The sequence below is a fragment of the Chanodichthys erythropterus genome, chromosome 14, assembly GCF_024489055.1.
Source record: "Chanodichthys erythropterus isolate Z2021 chromosome 14, ASM2448905v1, whole genome shotgun sequence".
NCBI lineage: Eukaryota > Metazoa > Chordata > Actinopteri > Cypriniformes > Xenocyprididae > Chanodichthys > Chanodichthys erythropterus.
The window spans coordinates 20,415,220-20,434,411 of NC_090234.1; the positions used below are offsets into that span (position 1 = coordinate 20,415,220).

The window sequence follows — 19,192 nt, forward strand, 5'->3', positions numbered from 1 at the left end:
GATTTGTAATAGATTCAAAGATCTACCGAGGTTAGCTCCAAGGTGGAGACTGACCTTGCACCATCCCCAGTTCCACATTTTACAGTATCAAAAGTTACTGTACCAAAACCAGATCATAGCTATGAGGTAAGATTTGGTGATTACAGGCAAGCAGTGAAATCCCCATTTTCTAAGGTACCTGGATTTTCAGATATTTAGGAAAAAGGATAATGAGAGAGAAAACTGATATAGCCTAACGTTTCCAAATTTGTGAAACGCATATAATAAATCTGAAAGCTATTTTTTCCTTTTAATTTAAACTGTTTTCCTGCTTGCCTGTAACACAGTTTATAGAATTCAACCATATATTTATGCACAGTGGATTCTAAAATCTGAGACCACTATGAAAATCTTTTATCATTATTATTTTTTTATCAAAGTTTTAGGATTTTGGAAAATGTAAACATGAAAATGAAGAAATGTTTAATATTTTGCGTATTTTTAAGTCATTAATCAAAGTAATCAAAATTTGTGTTATTGCACAAATCATCAAAATATACATTTTTATGCTTCCAATGATGGGCAAGATATTTGCATCATTCTGGAGAACATGATCATCAGGTTTTACACAATTGTGAAGTTCATACAGCTTGACTACTGCTGTTGTTATAGCAAAAGAATAACGTACTGCATACTTAATGATTCTGAAATTAAAATACATTTAGGTTTTGTATTAAATAAAAAATGCAAAATGTATGCATTTTCACTAGTGGTCTCAGAATTTCTGCCACTTGTGGTAGATTTTTTTCTTTTCTTAACATTTTATCACTAGCCTTTAACAAGTGCCGCCTATCCAGGCCAATCTAAAAAAAAAAAAAAAAAAAAAAAAAAACCCACCCTCAATACCTAATATACAAACTTCACAATAACTTTCAACATAACATCCATCCATCCATTAGTTTGTCCACCAACCTCTTATTAAACCACTGAGTTATTAAATCATTGAGTATATAAGTTATCTGAAATTGCTAACTAATTATTTTTTTCCTACCATCCTTCTAAAGGTTCCCTGAATGTTCCCTTCTGTGTGGCTAAACAAAAGTGAACTTGTTTTTGGTATATTGTGGTAATGTTGCTCTTCTTGGGTTGGTCAGGTTTCAATAGCAGGTTCTGCTATTGCCACACTACAAAAAGAGTTATCCTCAACAAGTGCTACTCAAAAGATCATCAAGCCTGTCAGGCCTCCAACACATAAGATTGTGGAGACTCGTGTGACCCCAGAGCCGACCCCTCCTCCTTTTAGAGACACTGCAGAGAGATATCAGACTCATTTCGACACAGAGTTACACAGAAAGATAGGCGTTTCATTTGCCGGGGAAGAGTGGGACACGCAGGTTTGTAGTTTGACGTGTTGTCCACTCCCAAAGCTAACATTTGATTTAATATCAGTTATTCATCATATGGTGTCTTGTGTGGTTGGATTATCACTTACAGAAAAAATCTTCAAAGCTAACTGTTTTCCTTACAGAACCCATCTGATATACTGAGGATTTCTTCTCATCACCTCTACATAATCTTTATCAGAATGTTTATTTTTTGCATTCTCTTTTTCAAACTCGTTCTTCTTTTCAGACTCTTTTCTTTTTTAACATCATTTGTGCCACTTCGCTAACAAAGAAAATTGTGTTTAAGAGTCAATTGGTTTGTAAACAAATGTTGATTTTTCTGTAGGTTGTCGAGACTGCAGCGATCCCCTCAGCTATCAAAGAGCCTGTAGTGCCCCCTACCTTGATCGCAGTAAGTGTTTTATTAGCATTTTGATAAAATGCTGCCGATTTGTAGAATCACTTGAAGAATCATTAAATACACATTGCTGTCTTGTTCATTAGGGTTTGAAGAATGTGACTGTCACAGAGGGAGAGTCTGTCACTCTGGAGTGCCAGATTTCAGGTCACCCCACCCCAGCTATTATGTGGTTCAGAGAAGATTACAGAATTGAGCACTCCATTGACTTCCAGATCACTTATGAAAACAGCTATGCCCGCTTGGTGATCCGTGAGGCCTTTGCTGAAGATAGTGGCCGCTTCACTTGCACTGCTACCAGTGAGGCTGGAACTATCACCACCTCCTGCTACCTGCTTGTCAAAGGTAAATTTGATATATATTACAATCAAATTTCTGTGTTATTTTTTGTGGAGCACAAAAAAGGCTTATGTTATATGTATGTCTGTAATGAGGCTGTAACAGTAAGTTCTCAAATGTTTTAAAACAATGCCATCATTTAGAATCTCCTACAACCTCATCTGCATATCTGTTAAACCCAAGGTTGAAATTATGATGGTTTAGCAAAAAATTATAAAAAGCAATATATCAATTTTATTTATTTACTTACTTACTTACTTAATATTGTATTTATTTTATATTTATTTGTTTTTTCGCAAATATCTAAAACATTTGAGCTGTAGGTAGGTAGGTGGGATTATGGTTGAATGGGCAATGGGTAATGGGCGCTTATATATTATGCTGTAAGTATTTTATATTTAGCATACTATGAAAATCTTGAATAACAGACCTTGATCATAAAAAAAACGCAGGATACCCCTCCCTACCTCTGCCATTGTTTGAAAATTAAAACACAACCTCAAAAAACATTATGTTATGTTTTTTACAGTGTCTGAAGAGATTGAGAGCAGAGAGGAGATAACTGTCCAGGAGAAACAGTAAGTTACAAGGGCAGGACCAAAGACTTGTGGGATTTAAGTTGTAAAAGAGTAGAGCCAAAAGGTAACACATTTTAATATTTGTTGTAATTATATTGTGTGTGTGTGTTTTAAACAAGGACTGTCATTGAAGCCAAAGGGGAGGCCATGTCTGAAATAAGCGTGGTCTCTGTGGACACTGGAGCACCTGTTGCTCCTTTCTTTGTGAGGAAGCCAGTGGTTCAGAAGCTGGTCGAAGGAGGCAGTGTTGTCTTTGAGTGCCAGATCGGAGGAAGTCCTAAGCCCCATATTTACTGGAAGAAGAGTGGAGTTCTACTCACAACTGGATACAGGTATAGATTTCGCACAAGTATAGTTTGGATCTAGTTTCTACACTGAGAAAAAGAAAGCTAATACTTTCCTTGTAATTTAACAGATATAGAGTTAGCTATAACAAGGAAACAGGGGAGTGCAAGTTGGAAATTTCTATGACATTTGCTGATGATGCTGGAGAGTACACCATCTTTGCCAAGAACCAACACGGAGAGGCATCTGCTTCCACAAGCCTCTTTGAGGAAGGTTAGTTGTGACTTTACTTGTAAAAATAATTATTATTAACCATGATTAACAATTAAAAAAAGCTTTAAACAGAAAAATCAACATCCATCATGCCATCATGCTTTTACAGAGGAGTATGACGCCTATATGAAGACACAGGAAGTGACATATGTAACGGAAGTGACGACAATGGTGCAGGAGCCCAGAGTGGCAGATGTGCCCCCTGTAGTTGTAAGTGAATATGAAAAAGAGCTCATGCAGAGAAGGATGGCTCAGCAAACACAGATGATGCAATCCTTCATCTCAGAGACGGTATGAATTTACATGGCAAAAGTGATTTTACCAGTTTTTACAATCATAAATCACATAAGAAATTAGTTTCAAATTATAATTTATTAAAATTATATAAACATTTCTGTATCTTCAGGAATTTCAAATATCTGCAATTGAACGAAAAATAATCCAAGAGATTGAAATTCGCATCCTTAAAATAACTTACCGAGAGCTGGTGATTGAGGATGGTGAGGAGATGGTCATGGATGTTGCTGAGCATGAGGCTGTCGGATCCTCATTTAGCACTCCTGTTAAAAGCTACAGAATTCTGGAAGGAATGGGTGTTACTTTCCACTGCAAGATGGAAGGAACACCATTACCAAAGGTAATGGATGGTACATACATTGAAAAGCAGTATTTTTAAAGCAGCACAATGTATACATGTAATTTTACATCATTTGTGTTCAACAGATTGCCTGGTATAAAGATGGCAAGCGCATTAAGCATGGAGGCCGCTATCAGATGGAGGTTCTACAAGACGGAAGAGCCAGTCTGCGCCTACCTGTGGTGCTGCCAGAAGATGAGGGTATCTATACTGCATTTGCCAGCAATATGAAGGGTAACGCTGTCAGTTCCGGAAAGCTCTATGTAGAGTCCACTGCAGCTGCTCAGCCTTACTTCCCTCAAGCCGAAGCTGTGAGAAGAGTCCAGTGAGTTGCCTTGGCCTTCATCTCTGGATTTGCTGTTCTGTGATTAGATGCTTGATAATGTTATCCACATTTTCACATTTACACTTCTATGTTTTAGGTCTACATCTCCAATGTCTGCTCGCTCAACTAGTTACTCCCCTGGACGTTCTCCTGCTCGTTCTGTTAGCCGCTCTCCTGCTCGTAGACTTGATGACACTGACGAGAGTCAACTGGAGAGGCTATATAAGCCTGTCTTTGTGCAGAAGCCATCATCCTTCAGGTGTTCTGAAGGACAGACTGCAAGGTTTGACTTAAAAGTAGTCGGAAGACCTATGCCCGACACTTACTGGTTCCACAATGGTAAGTGTGTTTTAAAGCTAAACTACCGTTCAAAAGTTTGGGGTAAGAAATATTTTTTTATTTCTTTTTTTTTTCTATTGTTCTATTTATCAAAGAATCCTGACAAACATGCATCACAGTTTCCACAAAAAATCAACATTGATAATAAGAAATGTTTCTTAAACACCAAATCAGCCTTTTAGGAATGATTTCTAGAAGAATGTGACACTGTAATGGCTTCTGACAATTTAGCCTTATATTACATCAATAAATAACAATAGAATATATTAAAATAGAAAACAAATACATTTTGACCAAATTAATGCCATGCCTTTTTGAGAATAACAGACTTATTTCAGAAACATTAAAAAAAAAAACTTATCCCAAACTTTTAAACAGTAGTTTCTGTTTCTGTTTTTTTTCTTGCTTATTTGTTTTCTTTCTTACCTGTTGAAAACAGAACAAAGAAAGTTAATTATTTTTCTTTAATTATATTTACCAAAGGACAACAAGTGGTCAATGACTACACCCACAAGATAGTGGTAAAGGAGGATGGAACTCAGTCAATGATTGTGGTTCCTGCCATGCCTCAGGACTCTGGAGAGTGGACGGTTGTTGCTCAGAACAGAGCTGGAAAGACAACTGTTTCTATGACTCTTACTGTTGAAGGTAAACTATTTTTGTTCTAAAAAACTGTGTTATATCTAGACTTAGTGATGTGGAAGATTGTGTAAACTCTCATCTTATGTGTTACAGCAAAGGAAAATTTGGTCCGACCCCAGTTCATTGAAAAGCTAAAGAATATCAGTGTCAAGGAAGGAAGTTTGGTTGAGTTGGCAGTAAAAGCCATTGGAAACCCCCTCCCTGACATTGTCTGGCTGAAAAACAGTGACATCATCTCTCCTCATAAATACCCTCACATCAAGTAAGTTACTTTACTAATTGTTGTTTAATTATTTCCCTTTTTTTTAGTACTAATCTATGTTAAATTCAAAAATTGTGTTACAGAATTGAGGCTACCAAAGGACAGGCACATTTCCAGATTCCTCAGACTTCCGGCTCTGACAGTGCGTGGTACACAGCCACTGCTATAAACAAAGCTGGCAGGGATACCACTCGTTGCAGAGTCAATGTGGAGGTAGAGTACACCGAACCTTCACCAGAAAGAAGACTCATCATTCCCAAAGGAACATATAAGGCTAAGGACGTTGCTCCACCAGAGATTGAACCACTGCATCTTCGCTATGGTCAGGAACAGTGGGAAGAGGGTGACCTTTATGACAAGGAAAAGCAACAGAAGCCACACTTTAAAAAGAAGCTTACTTCAGTCAGGTTGAAGCGATTCGGGCCTGTGCACTTTGAGTGCAGACTGACCCCTATTGGAGACCCAACTATGGTTGTTGAGTGGCTCCATGATGGCAAGCCACTGGAAGCTGCTAACAGGCTGCGTATGATCAATGAGTTTGGCTATTGCAGTCTTGATTATGAAGTTGCTTATTCCAGAGATAGTGGCGTCATTACTTGCAGAGCTACCAACAAATTTGGTGCTGATCAGACCTCTGCTACACTAATTGTGAAAGATGAGAAGAGTCTGGTGGAGGACAGTCAGTTGCCAGAGGGAAGAAAAGTACAGAGAATGGACGAAATGGAGCGAATTGCCCATGAGGGTGCACCTTCAGGAGTAACTGGGGATGACATGACTGAGAAGACCAAGCCAGAGATTGTCTTGCTCCCACAACCCATGAGAGTATTTGAGGGAGAAACAGCCAAATATCGCTGCAGAGTGACCGGTTACCCCACTCCCAAAGTTAACTGGTACCTCAATGGACAGCTCATTCGAAAGAGCAAACGTTTCAGACTACAATATGATGGAATTCACTATTTGGAAATCACTGACTGTAAGTCTTATGATTCTGGAGATGTCAAAGTATTGGCTGAGAACCCAGAGGGTACAGCTGAGTATGCTGTTAAGCTTGAAATCCAACAGAAAGAAGACTTCAGGGCAATCTTGCGTCGTGCTCCTGAGACAAAGGCTCCAGAGGCACCTGGCCCTGAACCTGGCAGAGTATCTTTTGATGTTGTGAAGGTAGATAAACCTGCAGAGGCTTCACAAGCAAAAGAGGTTGTCCGACTAAAGAAGGCTGAGAGAGTTGTTCGTGAAAAATCCACAGAAGAGACAGAAGAGCTGCGAAGCAAATTTAAACGCAGGACTGAAGAGGGCTATTATGAAGCCATATCCTCAGTTGAGTTGAAGTCTCGCAAGAAGGATGAGTCTTATGAAGGAATGTTAAAAAAGAGAAAAGACGAACTTCTGCACTGGACCAAAGAGGTGCCTGAGTCAGAAAAGAAGAAAGAGGAGGAGGAAGGCAAACTTACCATTCCAACAATCAGACCTGAGAAAGTCACTCTCTCTCCTAGCATGGAGGCTCCAAAGATCATGGAAAGAATTCAGAGCCAGACAGTTTCAGGTCATGATGAAGTTCGCTTCCGTTGTAGGGTTGTTGGTAAACCAGATCCAGAGTGCCAGTGGTTCAAAAATGGCATTTTACTTGAGAAGTCAGATCGTGTTTACTGGTATTGGCCCGAGGACCATGTCTGTGAATTAGTAATTAGAGATGTCTTAGCTGAGGATTCTGCAAGTATCATGGTCAAAGCCATTAACATTGCTGGTGAGGCCTCAAGCCATGCTTTCTTGTTGGTGCAAGGTATGTTTTGTCATTTCTAAATCAGATTTACAATCATTGTTCATACCAAAATTACTTTATCTAATAAATTCTTTGTGGGTTTTTGCAGCCAAGCAAGTTGTATCTTTTACCCAGACACTGGAGGATGCCTTTGCTAAAGAGAAAGACACAATGACAACATTTGAATGTGAGACAAATGAGCCATTTGTCAAGGTCAAATGGTTGAAGAACAATGCTGAAATTTTTTCTGGAGACAAATACAGGATGCACTCAGACAGAAAAGTGCACTTCCTATCTGTGCTGACAATCAACATGCAAGATGATGCAGAGTACACTTGTGCTATAGCTGATGAAGACCACATAAGAACCACTGCCAGACTTCATGTTGAAGGTTAGCTTACACTCATTTGTTGCTATTTTATTTCACATTTTCAGAGTCATCTTTGAATTTTTGGTCAAATGTGCCATCTGATTTGTTATACAGGTGCACCACTAGAAATGATTAAACAATTAGAGAGTGTTGAAGTGCCTGAAACATACTCTGGAGAGTTTGAGTGCGAACTGTCACGTGAAGATGCAGAAGGCACCTGGTACTTTGAGAACAAAGAAATTAAGCCAAGCTTAAAATATGTTGTATCCTCTCGTCGTGGCCGACACACCTTGTCTGTAAAAGATGTCAGGAAGGAAGACCAAGGCAAATATACTTTTAAAGCGGGTGATCTGAAGACAAGTGCCACACTGAAAATGAAATGTAAGTAGAATTTGAATATAATTTATATATTAATAAAAAAAAAATTGACTATTGCAGTAGTTTCAAAAAAAATATTGACTCTATTATAGATGAAATGCAAATAATGATATTTTTTGTTTTGTATCAGTGCGCCCTGTAACTCTGATGCAAGGCCTCTCCGACTTGACAGTCTGTGAGGGTGATATTGCCCAATTGGAAGTGCGATTCTCTCAGGAAAATGTGGAGGGTTCTTGGATGAAAAATGGTCAGCCCATCTCTTCCTCTGACAGAATTCACATCGTCATTGACAAACAAGTCCACAAACTTCTTGTTGAAAATGTAAACAGGGATGATGCAGGAATCTACTCATTTGTTGTTCCTATTCAAGGAATTTCTACAACTGGAAAACTGACTGTCCAAAGTATGTTATTTTTTTTCTCAATGCATAGACTTTGAAAGCTAAAATACATAAAGAGAATGCGGAAATGTAACTTTTCTTTTTTCCCCTCTTCACAGCAATTGAAATCATATCTCCTCTAAAAGATGTCCATTCTATTGAGGGTACGAAGGCAGTGCTAGAAGCTAAAATCTCTGCCTCTGATGTCACTTCAGTGAAATGGTACCGAAATGACAAGCTTGTTGTAGCTAGTGAGAGAATCCAGATGGTTGCCAAAGGGACCAAACAGAGACTGGTCTTGAACAGATCCTTTGCTTCTGATGAAGGACACTATAAGATGGTTGTTGGCAGAGTGGAAACAACTTGTAAACTGACAATTGAGAGTGAGTATTTCTATAAAAGATCGTATATAACATCTTCATTTTGGTTTGCTTAAAGGTAAATTTCATTGGTTTATTATTATTAACAAACATATTTGTCATACAGAGGTCAGCATCATCAAGCACATGGAGGACTGTGTGTGCACTGAAACTCAGAATGTCACCTTTGAAGTAGAATTGTCCCACACTGGTATTGATGCTTATTGGACCTTCAAGAATCAGCCTCTCAAGGCTGGTCCCAAACACAAAATTGAGTCCAAAGGGAAGCACTATAGCCTGACCATCATCAACGCCATGAAGGATGAAGAGGGCCAGTATGCATTTGCAGCAGGCGAAAAGACATCCAGTGCAAAACTAACTGTGTCAGGTATGATTTTTGCCATTTGTTAAATATGTGTCAAGTTGATGCACAGATATTGCATCATTTTTATCTTTTTCTTACACTAGGTGGTGCTATAAACAAGCCACTCCATGATGTAACTGTAGCTGAATCCCAAACTGCTGTTCTGGAGTGTGAGGTTGCCAACCCTGCCTCTGAAGGCAAGTGGCTTAAGGATGGCCACTCTGTTAACTTTAGTGACAATGTCAGGAGCGAGGATGTAGGTGCTGTCCGCCGACTTGTCTTTGTTATCACAAGACCACAAGATATTGGAGAGTACACCTACCAAGTAGCAAACTCCAAGACATCTGCCAACCTTAGGGTTGAAGGTACTTTTACTAGCATGTTTGAAGGCTGAATTCCTTTTTCATACTGATCATATTCTCCTTAATGTGTAACTGATTACAAACATGTCTTTCACAGCTGTGAAGATCAAAAAGACACTGAAAAACCAAACAGTCACAGAAACCCAAGAGGCAGTCTTTAGTCTTGAACTCACCCATTTAGATGTGAAAGGATCCCAGTGGATCAAGAATGGAATAGAAATTGTCCCCAGTGACAAATATGAGATAATAGTAGATGGACTGGTTCACACCTTAAAGATCAAGAACTGCAACTCCCAAGATGAATCAGTCTATGGATTCAAACTTGGAAAACTCTCTGCTAATGCCAGACTGAATGTTGAAAGTAAGTTTATTATCAAACATTATAATTAGTTGTGGGCCGTTATCGGCGTTAACGTGCTTGCGTTAACGTAAGACTCTTATCGGGCGATAAAAAAAATATCGTCTCAAAGTTGGGTTGGGAGCTGGGTCTATTCTACGCAAGTTATGATGACTTTCACCTTGATAGTTTAGCACGGATGTATACCTAGACGAATTGACCCTTCGCAAAGACCCGCCCCCCTTAGTTACTGTTGCTTTGTCTGACAAGCCTTGGCGCTGTCACGCCACACACGGTGATAAATGCATCACGGAGCAAAGAGGACACTGACAACATGTCGACAGACAAGACAGAGCAGGTTACTTATGATATTTAACAAAGTCCCAGCTTTAAAACTGTGTAGTTTAAGAATTTCAAACAATAAAAACTGTTTTGTTGCTCTTTAATATGTCGTGACCATGATGGTGACAGATGCGCCTCAGCTCAAGAGGCTTGTAAACTGATCATCTCTTACTACGAGTCCATTTATAGCATCAAATAAACATGAATGAACATGAGAATCAATGTAGTTTCAAACGCGGAAAGATGTCAATATACACAATTTTTCAAGTTTAACTCCACCAAGGTTAATCTTCTAACTCCTATCTGCTTTGTCGGACAAAATGGCGGATTACTTTTAGTCATTTGCTGCGTCCCAATTCGCCTACTTATACTACGCCCTAAAAGTATGTACTCTTTCTTCGAACAAAAAGTACTTACTTTTGAATGTGTAGCAAAAGAGTAGACAAGCTTTGGGACATACTATCACGTCATACAATTGCGTCTTCTTTGCTCTCTGCCGCATCCAGTCACCGTAAACTGCCCTGTCAATCATCTTACATCCTCCACATTTCATTTAGCTAATTTCCTACCGTATCGGAGAGAAATGCAGCACGTTGATCTGCAGTCGCGAGTCTTTCATGTGGAGAACACTCCTCATATTAATGCATAATGATGCATTTAAAAGTTAATGGCCATTCAGATCTTTATAAAAGTCCACATTGGTATTTGCAGATGATAAATAACACATATAACATTAAAATAAATATTTTCTATGAGTTTGAACTGATTATTAGTCACTCAAACAACCTCTCAGCGTCGATCGTGCATATTCGCCATGTTTTGTAGTTTTTAACCCTTTTTACTAGCGTTTGTAGTTCTGAACTGAATCCTCGTCCAAAGCGCAATGGGTTGTGGGCAATATTAGCCTCTATCTATAGTGTGCACGGATCCACACTTTGAAAATCTACCGGAAATAGTAGACCATCCGGGGACTTTTGGATACTCTTTTCAACATACTATGCTTTGGGACACACTTATTTTAATCTCACATACTATTTAGGATGGATAGTATGGACATTGGGACACAGGGACAATTTGGGTATCTCACATATTCTGAATGTCTTCGGCAGAATTCAAATGAGCCATTTTAATCTAGATTAATCTAGATCAAAAAAAATAATCTATGCCCACCACTAATTATAATCAAAGAGTTTGCACTTAACAAAACAAAACAATAAACAACAACTAATATGTGATTTAATTCTCTTGCAGCTATTAAGATTGTGAAAAAGCCAAAAGATGTGACTTCCCTGGTGAATGGAACTGCCTCTTTTGAGCTGAGTTTATCCCACGATAACATTCCTGTTAAATGGATGTTCAAAAACCAAGAATTGAAACCTAGTGCCAATATTCAGATAATGTCCGAAAGGAAAGCACATAAGTTGGTCATTCAAAATGTTGAAGAAAGCAGTGATGGAGAGTACATAGCTGTAGTTGGACATTTACAATGCAGCGCATATTTACATGTTGAATGTAAGTATAAATTTAAAGATTTATAGATTTTAAGCCACCAACCTACACTTGTCTAATGTCTTATACACACCGCTAACTCCATACAATGACTGTTTCAGCTCTAAGAGTCACAAAGCCCCTGAAGAATATTGAAATTCCAGAGACCCATGTGGCCACGTTCGAGTGTGAAGTTTCACATTTCAATGTTCCATCCACCTGGCTGAAAAATGGAGTTGAGATTGAGATGAGTGAGAAGTTTAGGATTGTGGTGCAGGGAAAATTGCATCAGTTGAAGATCATGAATACCAGCAGAGATGATTCTGCAGAATACACATTTGTATGTGGAAATGATAAAGTCTCTGCCACCCTGACAGTTTGCCGTAAGTTATTTTTGATGTCATTTTTTTTTCTTAATTTCCCACCAGACATGTACTTACAATGGCAACAAAATGTAGAATTCAGTCAAATGTTTATTCCCTCTCCTTCAGCTGTCCTTATCACATCTATGCTCAAAGACCTAAATGCACAAGAGAAGGACACCATCACATTTGAGGTGACTGTCAACTATGAAGGCATCACCTACAAATGGCTAAAGAATGGAGTAGAAATCCGATCCAGTGATAGATGCCAAACTCGCACCAAACAGTTCTCTCACTCCCTCACTATCCGAAATGTACATTTTGGGGATGTTGGAGAGTACAAATTTGTGGCCGGATCTGCTGAAACAGCAGCAAAGCTGTTTGTTGAAGGTAATATTTGCTTCATTATTATGTTTTTCTTATTACTTGATTTTGGTTAATTCTGATCAAGTTATTTTGTGATGATCAATTTAAGCTCGTGTCATCGAGTTCACCAAGCACATAAAGGACATTAAAGTTACTGAGAAGAAGAAGGCCATTTTTGAATGCGAACTCTCTGAGCCCAATGTCCAAGTAACCTGGATGAAAGATGGTCAGGAACTTGAAATATCTGAAAGGTACACCATATAATGGTTATCCACATTCATTCACACTTTTTCTCTTTGACATTATAATCTGTCTGTATTAAGTTCATGTCCTGAAGGAGATATCATCTTCACCGTTTAGGTACAAAGTTTCCACAGAGAGACACATGCATCGTCTTATGATCCAAACTGTGCGCATGTCTGATGCCGGAGAGTACTCTGTGGTTGCTGGATCAAGTGTATCGAAGGCCAGCCTCACAGTTGAGGGCAAGGATGTGCGCATCAGTGAACCTGCAGAGAAAGAAATCACTGTAAGTACCAAGCTGTCATAAATATTATTCAAATACTGCCAGAGTTCAGTAAATCAATTATACATTCAATCACCTTTTAATTGCCATTTTAATCCAGGTGCTTGAGAAACAACGAGCTACATTTGAATTCGAAGTCAATGAGGATGACATTGAGGGTCGCTGGCTAAGAAATGGAGTTGAGATCCAGTTTACTGTAGATCAGCGCTTCAACTATGTCATTATTAGAAAAATGCATCGCTTGACAATCACGGAAACCTACAGAAGTGATGCCGGAGAATACACATTCATTGCTGGAAAGAACAGGAGTATTGTAACCCTACATGTCAACAGTGAGTTTAATCTTTGATTCTTTTTAGTGCAAACTGTTAAAATGTCTACCCTAGTAAAAAACAAAAAACAAAAAAAAAACCTTTACCAAAATTGATTTAAAATACATTTATTTCATACTAAGTATACTTCAAATCCATTAACATATTTATTGACATATCGCTTAAGATTTACTGATATAAAATTATAATTAAACTTTATTTGGAGTATTTCTTTATTGCGCAATGCACATTTCTTAATATTATGCCTAAAGGTGTTTTTAATATCACTATTAATAAGGATCGTATGATCTTTGTATAATATTTTGTCAATGCAAGATATTTAAAGTGTACCTAAAGTATTCTTGAAATAGTTCCACTTTAGCACAATCAAATATACTTAAGTATATCTTTAGTTGGACCTCAGCACTATTTCCGCACAAAATAAGTTGTTCCAATTAAGTATACCAGTTTAATATACCAAAAGTACAATGTCAGGGTATTTTATTTAGCATATAAATATGTAAATGTATTTGTATACAAAATAAATGTTTTTTCAAATATATATATTTTTTCACTTGGGTATGTACTATGTTGACACATACAGTAGAGTGATATACTTTTAAATACATGCAGTATTGTGTATAATTCGCTAACATAATTAGTAGGGGTGTGAAGAGACACTTAGCTCACAAGAATGAGATGAGAATTTTGCACAGTATTTTTAAGAAATCCTCAATGACAAAATTCATGACTGGAAAATTAGTCTGCAGATGCATTTTGACATGTTTTAGCTAATCATCTTAGAAAGTAGAACTGAAATGATATTCATTACGAGTATGAATTATCATATGCATTGAAAGACAACAATATACAAGTGACTGACTTCTCTCCTGTATGATTTCACATGAGTCTTTTCAGACCTTACCGAACATGAATTATGAGCTTCCAGAACTTATTATTAAGGCTGTGTGTGACCTCCTATTTTAACTCCTTTCCACAAATTGAACAGGGAAATAATAACAATATAAATAACAAAAATAAATAACACCGTTTTTTCTTAGTCGTATGTGCAACCATAATCAAAGTACTCTCTCAATATCCAAAGTGCAAACAGAGACCAAAACAGACCAGAGCTAAGAGGTGGTTACAACTACACAGCCCAGCCTAATCACGCATCTCTGCAGCTGCAGTTCACGCTCACGCACTGCTAACGCGCTGCTTCCGCTCTGCTGCCGCTTGCGGTGTGAACCCGGCCTAAGATAGGTTTGATATTGAGAGACAGGCTATTGTATGTAGCCTAATTTGCGCACATCAGGGAGCTCCTGTTTTACTTTTGCTTTCTAATTTGCGATCACACGTACCTGATAACGCGCAATGAATCCTCCGCCATGGTCTTATCAGTCATCTTGCTTTACTCTCGTCACGAGATCAGTGAACTGTGATTCCTGCTGTGCTGTGTGCGACTGCTGTGATTCATGCAGCTCATGCTGGATAAGTAGAGCAGACTTTTATAATACTTTACAATTGAAGTGACCATTTTCCGACTGAATTAAATGGTTTTTATTTCTATAAAAAAAGCAAAACGACAGTGGAGGTGGTGCCGCGGTGGGCACCGTAATGTAATATAAATGTAGCTGTTGCATATTCTATGCTAATTTTACCCTCACGCTCCATCATGGTGGTAATGTGAGACAGCTTTTCACTCATGAGAATCTCATCGCATTTTGATCATCGCTCGTGGCATGAGCTCTCGTCACACCCCTAGTATTAGATTAGATTACTTTTGAGAACTAAGTAAAGTAAAGAAATAGAAAAGAAAAGACACTAAGTAAAGAAATAAATTTACATCATAATGGGCATTACGTTTCTATGTTATTTATTTGTTGACAAATGCAATTGAAAACCTTAAAAGCCATTTTATGGCAATTAAAAAGCCATCGCTACCATGCTAATATTACTTGTAGAAGTAATTTTGTGATTCTTTGTGAATCGTCTTTTATAGAGGCTTTTATGCTGATGTCTTTTATGGAATATAATGTTTTTCAGTTTGTTTTTCTTGCTTGTCTCTTTATGTCTATTATTAATTATTATACATTATTGCATTGTTTAGTCCCTGAGCCTCCTCAGATCATCAAGCACTTGCAGCCCCTGTCTGTTGAGGCTGGCAAACCTGCACGCTTCTCTGTGGAGGTGACAGGAATTCCTCAGCCTCAGGTGTCTTGGTACAAGGACACTCAGGCCCTATCTTCTGGGTTCAAGTGTAAGTTCCTGAGAGAGGGAAATGAGCACACATTGCTGCTCATCGAAGTCTTCCCAGAGGATGCAGCTCAGTACAACTGTGAAGCTAAGAATGACTATGGAGTAGCCACAAGTTCTGCGTCACTTAATGTGGAAGGTAAAGAAAAACAAATGAGAAGAAAAAAAAAATCGCATGAATTATAGGTACATAATTTACCTATATTTGCTATGCCTTTTAATTCTCAGTTCCAGAAGTGGTTTCCCCTGACACTGGAGCCCCATTGTCACCACCTGTGGTCATAACACCAATACGCAACACTTCTGCCAGTGAAGGACAATCTGCTAGATTCCAGTGCCGTGTCTCAGGGGAAGGTAAGATCAGTAACTATAGGTCTGTTCCAAAACCTAGTGAGCTGCCTATTGTCTACATAGGCATCTGTTTTTTTGCTAGTACCCTAACTAAGTCTCAGAAGTGAGTGATTTATAATGTTCTACATAGGCAGACACTCTGTAATCAATACTGTAATCATTAATAAAGCATAGCACATTTATGATCCTTTAAAATGAAGGTGCCTCACTAAGTCTAGGAGCAGGCGCATATGTTGGCACTTACGATTGATTTGTACCTTAATTGATGTTTGATGTTATGCTTATTCTTCTGATTTACTCCTGTTTAGATCTGACAATTACTTGGTATTGCAAAGACAAGGAGATCAAGCAGTCTGATATATTCAGAGTGTCTCAGTTTGATGAAAACTGTCAGTTGGAGATCACCAGAGTGTACCCTGAGGATGAGGGCGAGTACACATGTGTTGCCCGTAACTCTGCAGGAATGGTCTCATGTTCTGCTGTACTGAAAGTGGACGGTGAGCTAAATTTTCTTACCTGCCAAAAAATTGCAAACTAATTAAAAAACCTGATAATGGCTTTAATGATATTGTTTTTAATTATTATTATTATTAGTAGTAGTAGTAATGCTTTTGTTAGCAGTTTGTCTGTTAACTATGGCTGTCAAAGCTCAAGCTCACATAGTATTTCTAAAAACTAATCAAAATGTTCAAAGTGATCTACATGAACACACGTCACTAGCTGATTGCATAAAGTCATTTGCATTCCATCATTCATAGAAACATTAATTTAAAAACTAGCGAAGAACTGCATTTTTGCACATGTAGGATTATATCCGTAATGAGAAATAGTTACTGATTTGTTGATTTGCATTTCAGTGTTTACATTTCGCCTGCATTCTGATGCAATTTGAGAAGTCTAGAATCTGTTGATTTTTTTGTGAGTGAGATGAGTAAAATGCACTGTTGTATAAATTTACTTTGAGTGTTTTCCACACAATTGCTGAACCTTATGATTGCACATAGGCTTTCCATAAAAAGGAACTGAATTCATTAATGCATTAACTACAAAAAAGTATGAGATACATCACACTAAATTAAATGTGATTGGCAGCCCTACTGTTGATACGGAACAATTTTGCCAGCCATTTGGAACAGGGAAAGAAACATCAATGTATTCACTGTAGTGATTAGTTGAGGATATATCAATACTTCCTTTCAGGACAAACACATTTTATGGACTATACATCCAAGTCTCAGTCAGAAGCCACATCCAGCCTCTTCACAAGCATTAAGACTGTTCAGAAGGATCCTATTGGCCAAAGGCCCACTTTTATTCAACCTATTGTGAGCTGTGTGGTGGTTCACGGAGAAGTGGCTAGATTTCATGCTCGTGTGTCTGGCATGCCAAAACCAGAGATAAGTTGGTTTCATAACCAACAGTCTATAAAGCCTACCAAAAATGTTGTCTTTCATTTTGATGAGATGACAAACACTGCTACGCTAATCATAGTTGATACTTTCTCTGAGCATGCTGGACAGTACACTTGCAAAGCAGTCAATATCGCAGGAGAGGCATCTTGCTCAGCCAGCCTTGCTGTAACTCAAGAAGGTAATTGAGATCAAAGTAGTTTATGGTTTTTGATTAACAGATCACGATTAATTCACGTCATTTTCTTTTTAAGCCTCTCAATCAACCTCAAGAACCTCTCAATGAATTTCTCGATCACGTTCACTAACTTCACTTTAAGAAACCTTATGAATGCTTCTGAAGAAGTTGTATCATACTTTGCTCTCTGGGTGTTGAGCTGGCAAATGCATGATTTCCAAACTCCCATGTTTCACCTCTTTTTAACATTTTTACATTTGGTTCACATGCAGATAAACCAAATTTTTGTCCTTATTAGATTATTGCTATGGTGATCTTTCCTTACTCATGTTATAGGTGACTGTATTTTGGTTAACTGTTTGTTATTCATTAATTCATATGACTCTTTTACAGTAATAAAAGTACGTGAGGAGATTGAGGCAAAAATTGATGAAGAGGTCAAAGGTAGGATCATTTTACAATATTTATTTTGTTAATAATGATGTCTCTCTGTAAAACTATTGAATTTAACATGTCCGAGCATATTGTATTGCATGCAAACAAATCCTCTTTAATGGGAACTTTCATATGTCACTGTTGGATATGTGTATGGTTGAAATCAAGTGTTTCTGGATAGCAAGCAATTTGATTGGTAAAATGCTTGCTGTGAAGCACTTTTGCAAAGTTTTGCAAGTTTTGTCTTCCCCTTGAAAAGCATGAAGGATATGGTACTTCTTTGGTTGTTTCTAGAAATAAAAGGCGCAGGATGATTGTCCTTTAAATGTTCCAGACCACAGGAAATTACATTTGAAAAGATATGGAAGTAGCCACATCTTTTATTTGCTTCTTACGTTTCTTGCATCTGGAACACCTTCCTGCAAATATTTCTTAGACTGGCTTGCAGATAGCGGTATGTGATTAATGTTGTTTGCTTTTTAAAATAACATGGTTATACCTGTAAACTATATTAGTTCGAATAAACGCCTTCTCAAAGAAATCTAGAGCTGTTTTAATGACCACACTCTTTTTTATCAATAGAGAGTGATGTTTCTCTATATGTATGAAAGATTTCCGTCATTCTAAGGATTAGAAAGGGCGTTTATTCATCATTCTGCAAGTCAGGTAAGGAATATTTTAGGATATATCCACCAAGCTACATATACAAGAGACTCTTTTGCGAACCAGATCAGTATTATTTGGATACGTATTAATGCTTTGAAAATAAATTTATGCTTTGAAGAACTGTCCACAGAAGAAGGAACAAAACATCAAGTGATTTTCGTGTCAGAATCTTTAATAAAGACTCGAGTCTTGCGTTTATTCGAACAAATATGGTGAGTGAATTTGTTTTATATGGCTTTGTGACTTGATGCATGCTTTAATATATCTATTAATATACTATTTGAAATATATTTCATTTTCTTTAGCAAATTGGGCATTTTGTTGAAATTTGTCTCCCTTTTTTCCAGAGTTGTTTTATAAAGAAGGAGCTGAACACACGGAAAAAGGAGGACCGCAACATGGTGCATTTTCAGACCCAGAAGAAAGTTTAGATCAAGGTCTTGTAGCCCCATCTGAAAACATTAAACCCTCCTTCACCAAAAAGCTGAAATTTCAATCTGTTGTAGAGGGTGACACTGCATCTTTTAGATGCAAGCTAGTTGCAATGCCACCTCCAACGATATTGTGGTTTCATAATAACAGACAGATACAGAAGGAGCACCATCGTAAAATATATACAGTGAGTAAAATGCATATGCACGCAACCAGTTTAACAATTGAAGGGATTAAGGAAAAAGATTCAGGCAGTTACAAAGTCATGGCAATTAACACTGAAGGATCTGCTGAAACCAC

At 37.8% G+C, this 19,192-nt stretch overlaps 1 protein-coding gene across 21 annotated transcripts in view; it reads left to right on the forward strand.

Moving 5' to 3' along the window:
• The window catches only part of ttn.2 (titin, tandem duplicate 2), a 164,711-nt gene that overhangs the window by 7,860 nt on the left and 137,659 nt on the right, over positions 1-19,192 (forward strand). For 16 of the 21 annotated variants that reach the window (XM_067409284.1, XM_067409291.1, XM_067409299.1 and 13 more), the window contains 32 exons: positions 13-126; positions 1,134-1,373; positions 1,711-1,776; positions 1,869-2,127; positions 2,651-2,699; positions 2,819-3,031; positions 3,115-3,257; positions 3,367-3,548; positions 3,664-3,894; positions 3,981-4,219; positions 4,317-4,558; positions 5,042-5,206; positions 5,294-5,462; positions 5,546-7,242; positions 7,331-7,612; positions 7,706-7,972; positions 8,100-8,372; positions 8,468-8,731; positions 8,835-9,095; positions 9,176-9,436; positions 9,531-9,794; positions 11,364-11,624; positions 11,723-11,983; positions 12,092-12,352; positions 12,438-12,579; positions 12,689-12,857; positions 12,955-13,186; positions 15,276-15,560; positions 15,650-15,775; positions 16,081-16,269; positions 16,973-17,362; positions 17,753-17,803. In XM_067409284.1, the coding sequence (XP_067265385.1) occupies positions 13-126; positions 1,134-1,373; positions 1,711-1,776; positions 1,869-2,127; positions 2,651-2,699; positions 2,819-3,031; positions 3,115-3,257; positions 3,367-3,548; positions 3,664-3,894; positions 3,981-4,219; positions 4,317-4,558; positions 5,042-5,206; positions 5,294-5,462; positions 5,546-7,242; positions 7,331-7,612; positions 7,706-7,972; positions 8,100-8,372; positions 8,468-8,731; positions 8,835-9,095; positions 9,176-9,436; positions 9,531-9,794; positions 11,364-11,624; positions 11,723-11,983; positions 12,092-12,352; positions 12,438-12,579; positions 12,689-12,857; positions 12,955-13,186; positions 15,276-15,560; positions 15,650-15,775; positions 16,081-16,269; positions 16,973-17,362; positions 17,753-17,803 (8,248 nt within the window). The remainder of the gene's footprint in view (positions 1-12; positions 127-1,133; positions 1,374-1,710; positions 1,777-1,868; positions 2,128-2,650; positions 2,700-2,818; positions 3,032-3,114; positions 3,258-3,366; positions 3,549-3,663; positions 3,895-3,980; positions 4,220-4,316; positions 4,559-5,041; positions 5,207-5,293; positions 5,463-5,545; positions 7,243-7,330; positions 7,613-7,705; positions 7,973-8,099; positions 8,373-8,467; positions 8,732-8,834; positions 9,096-9,175; positions 9,437-9,530; positions 9,795-11,363; positions 11,625-11,722; positions 11,984-12,091; positions 12,353-12,437; positions 12,580-12,688; positions 12,858-12,954; positions 13,187-15,275; positions 15,561-15,649; positions 15,776-16,080; positions 16,270-16,972; positions 17,363-17,752; positions 17,804-19,192) is intronic. The other 5 variants (XM_067409289.1, XM_067409301.1, XM_067409302.1 and 2 more) reach the window with 3 other exon arrangements.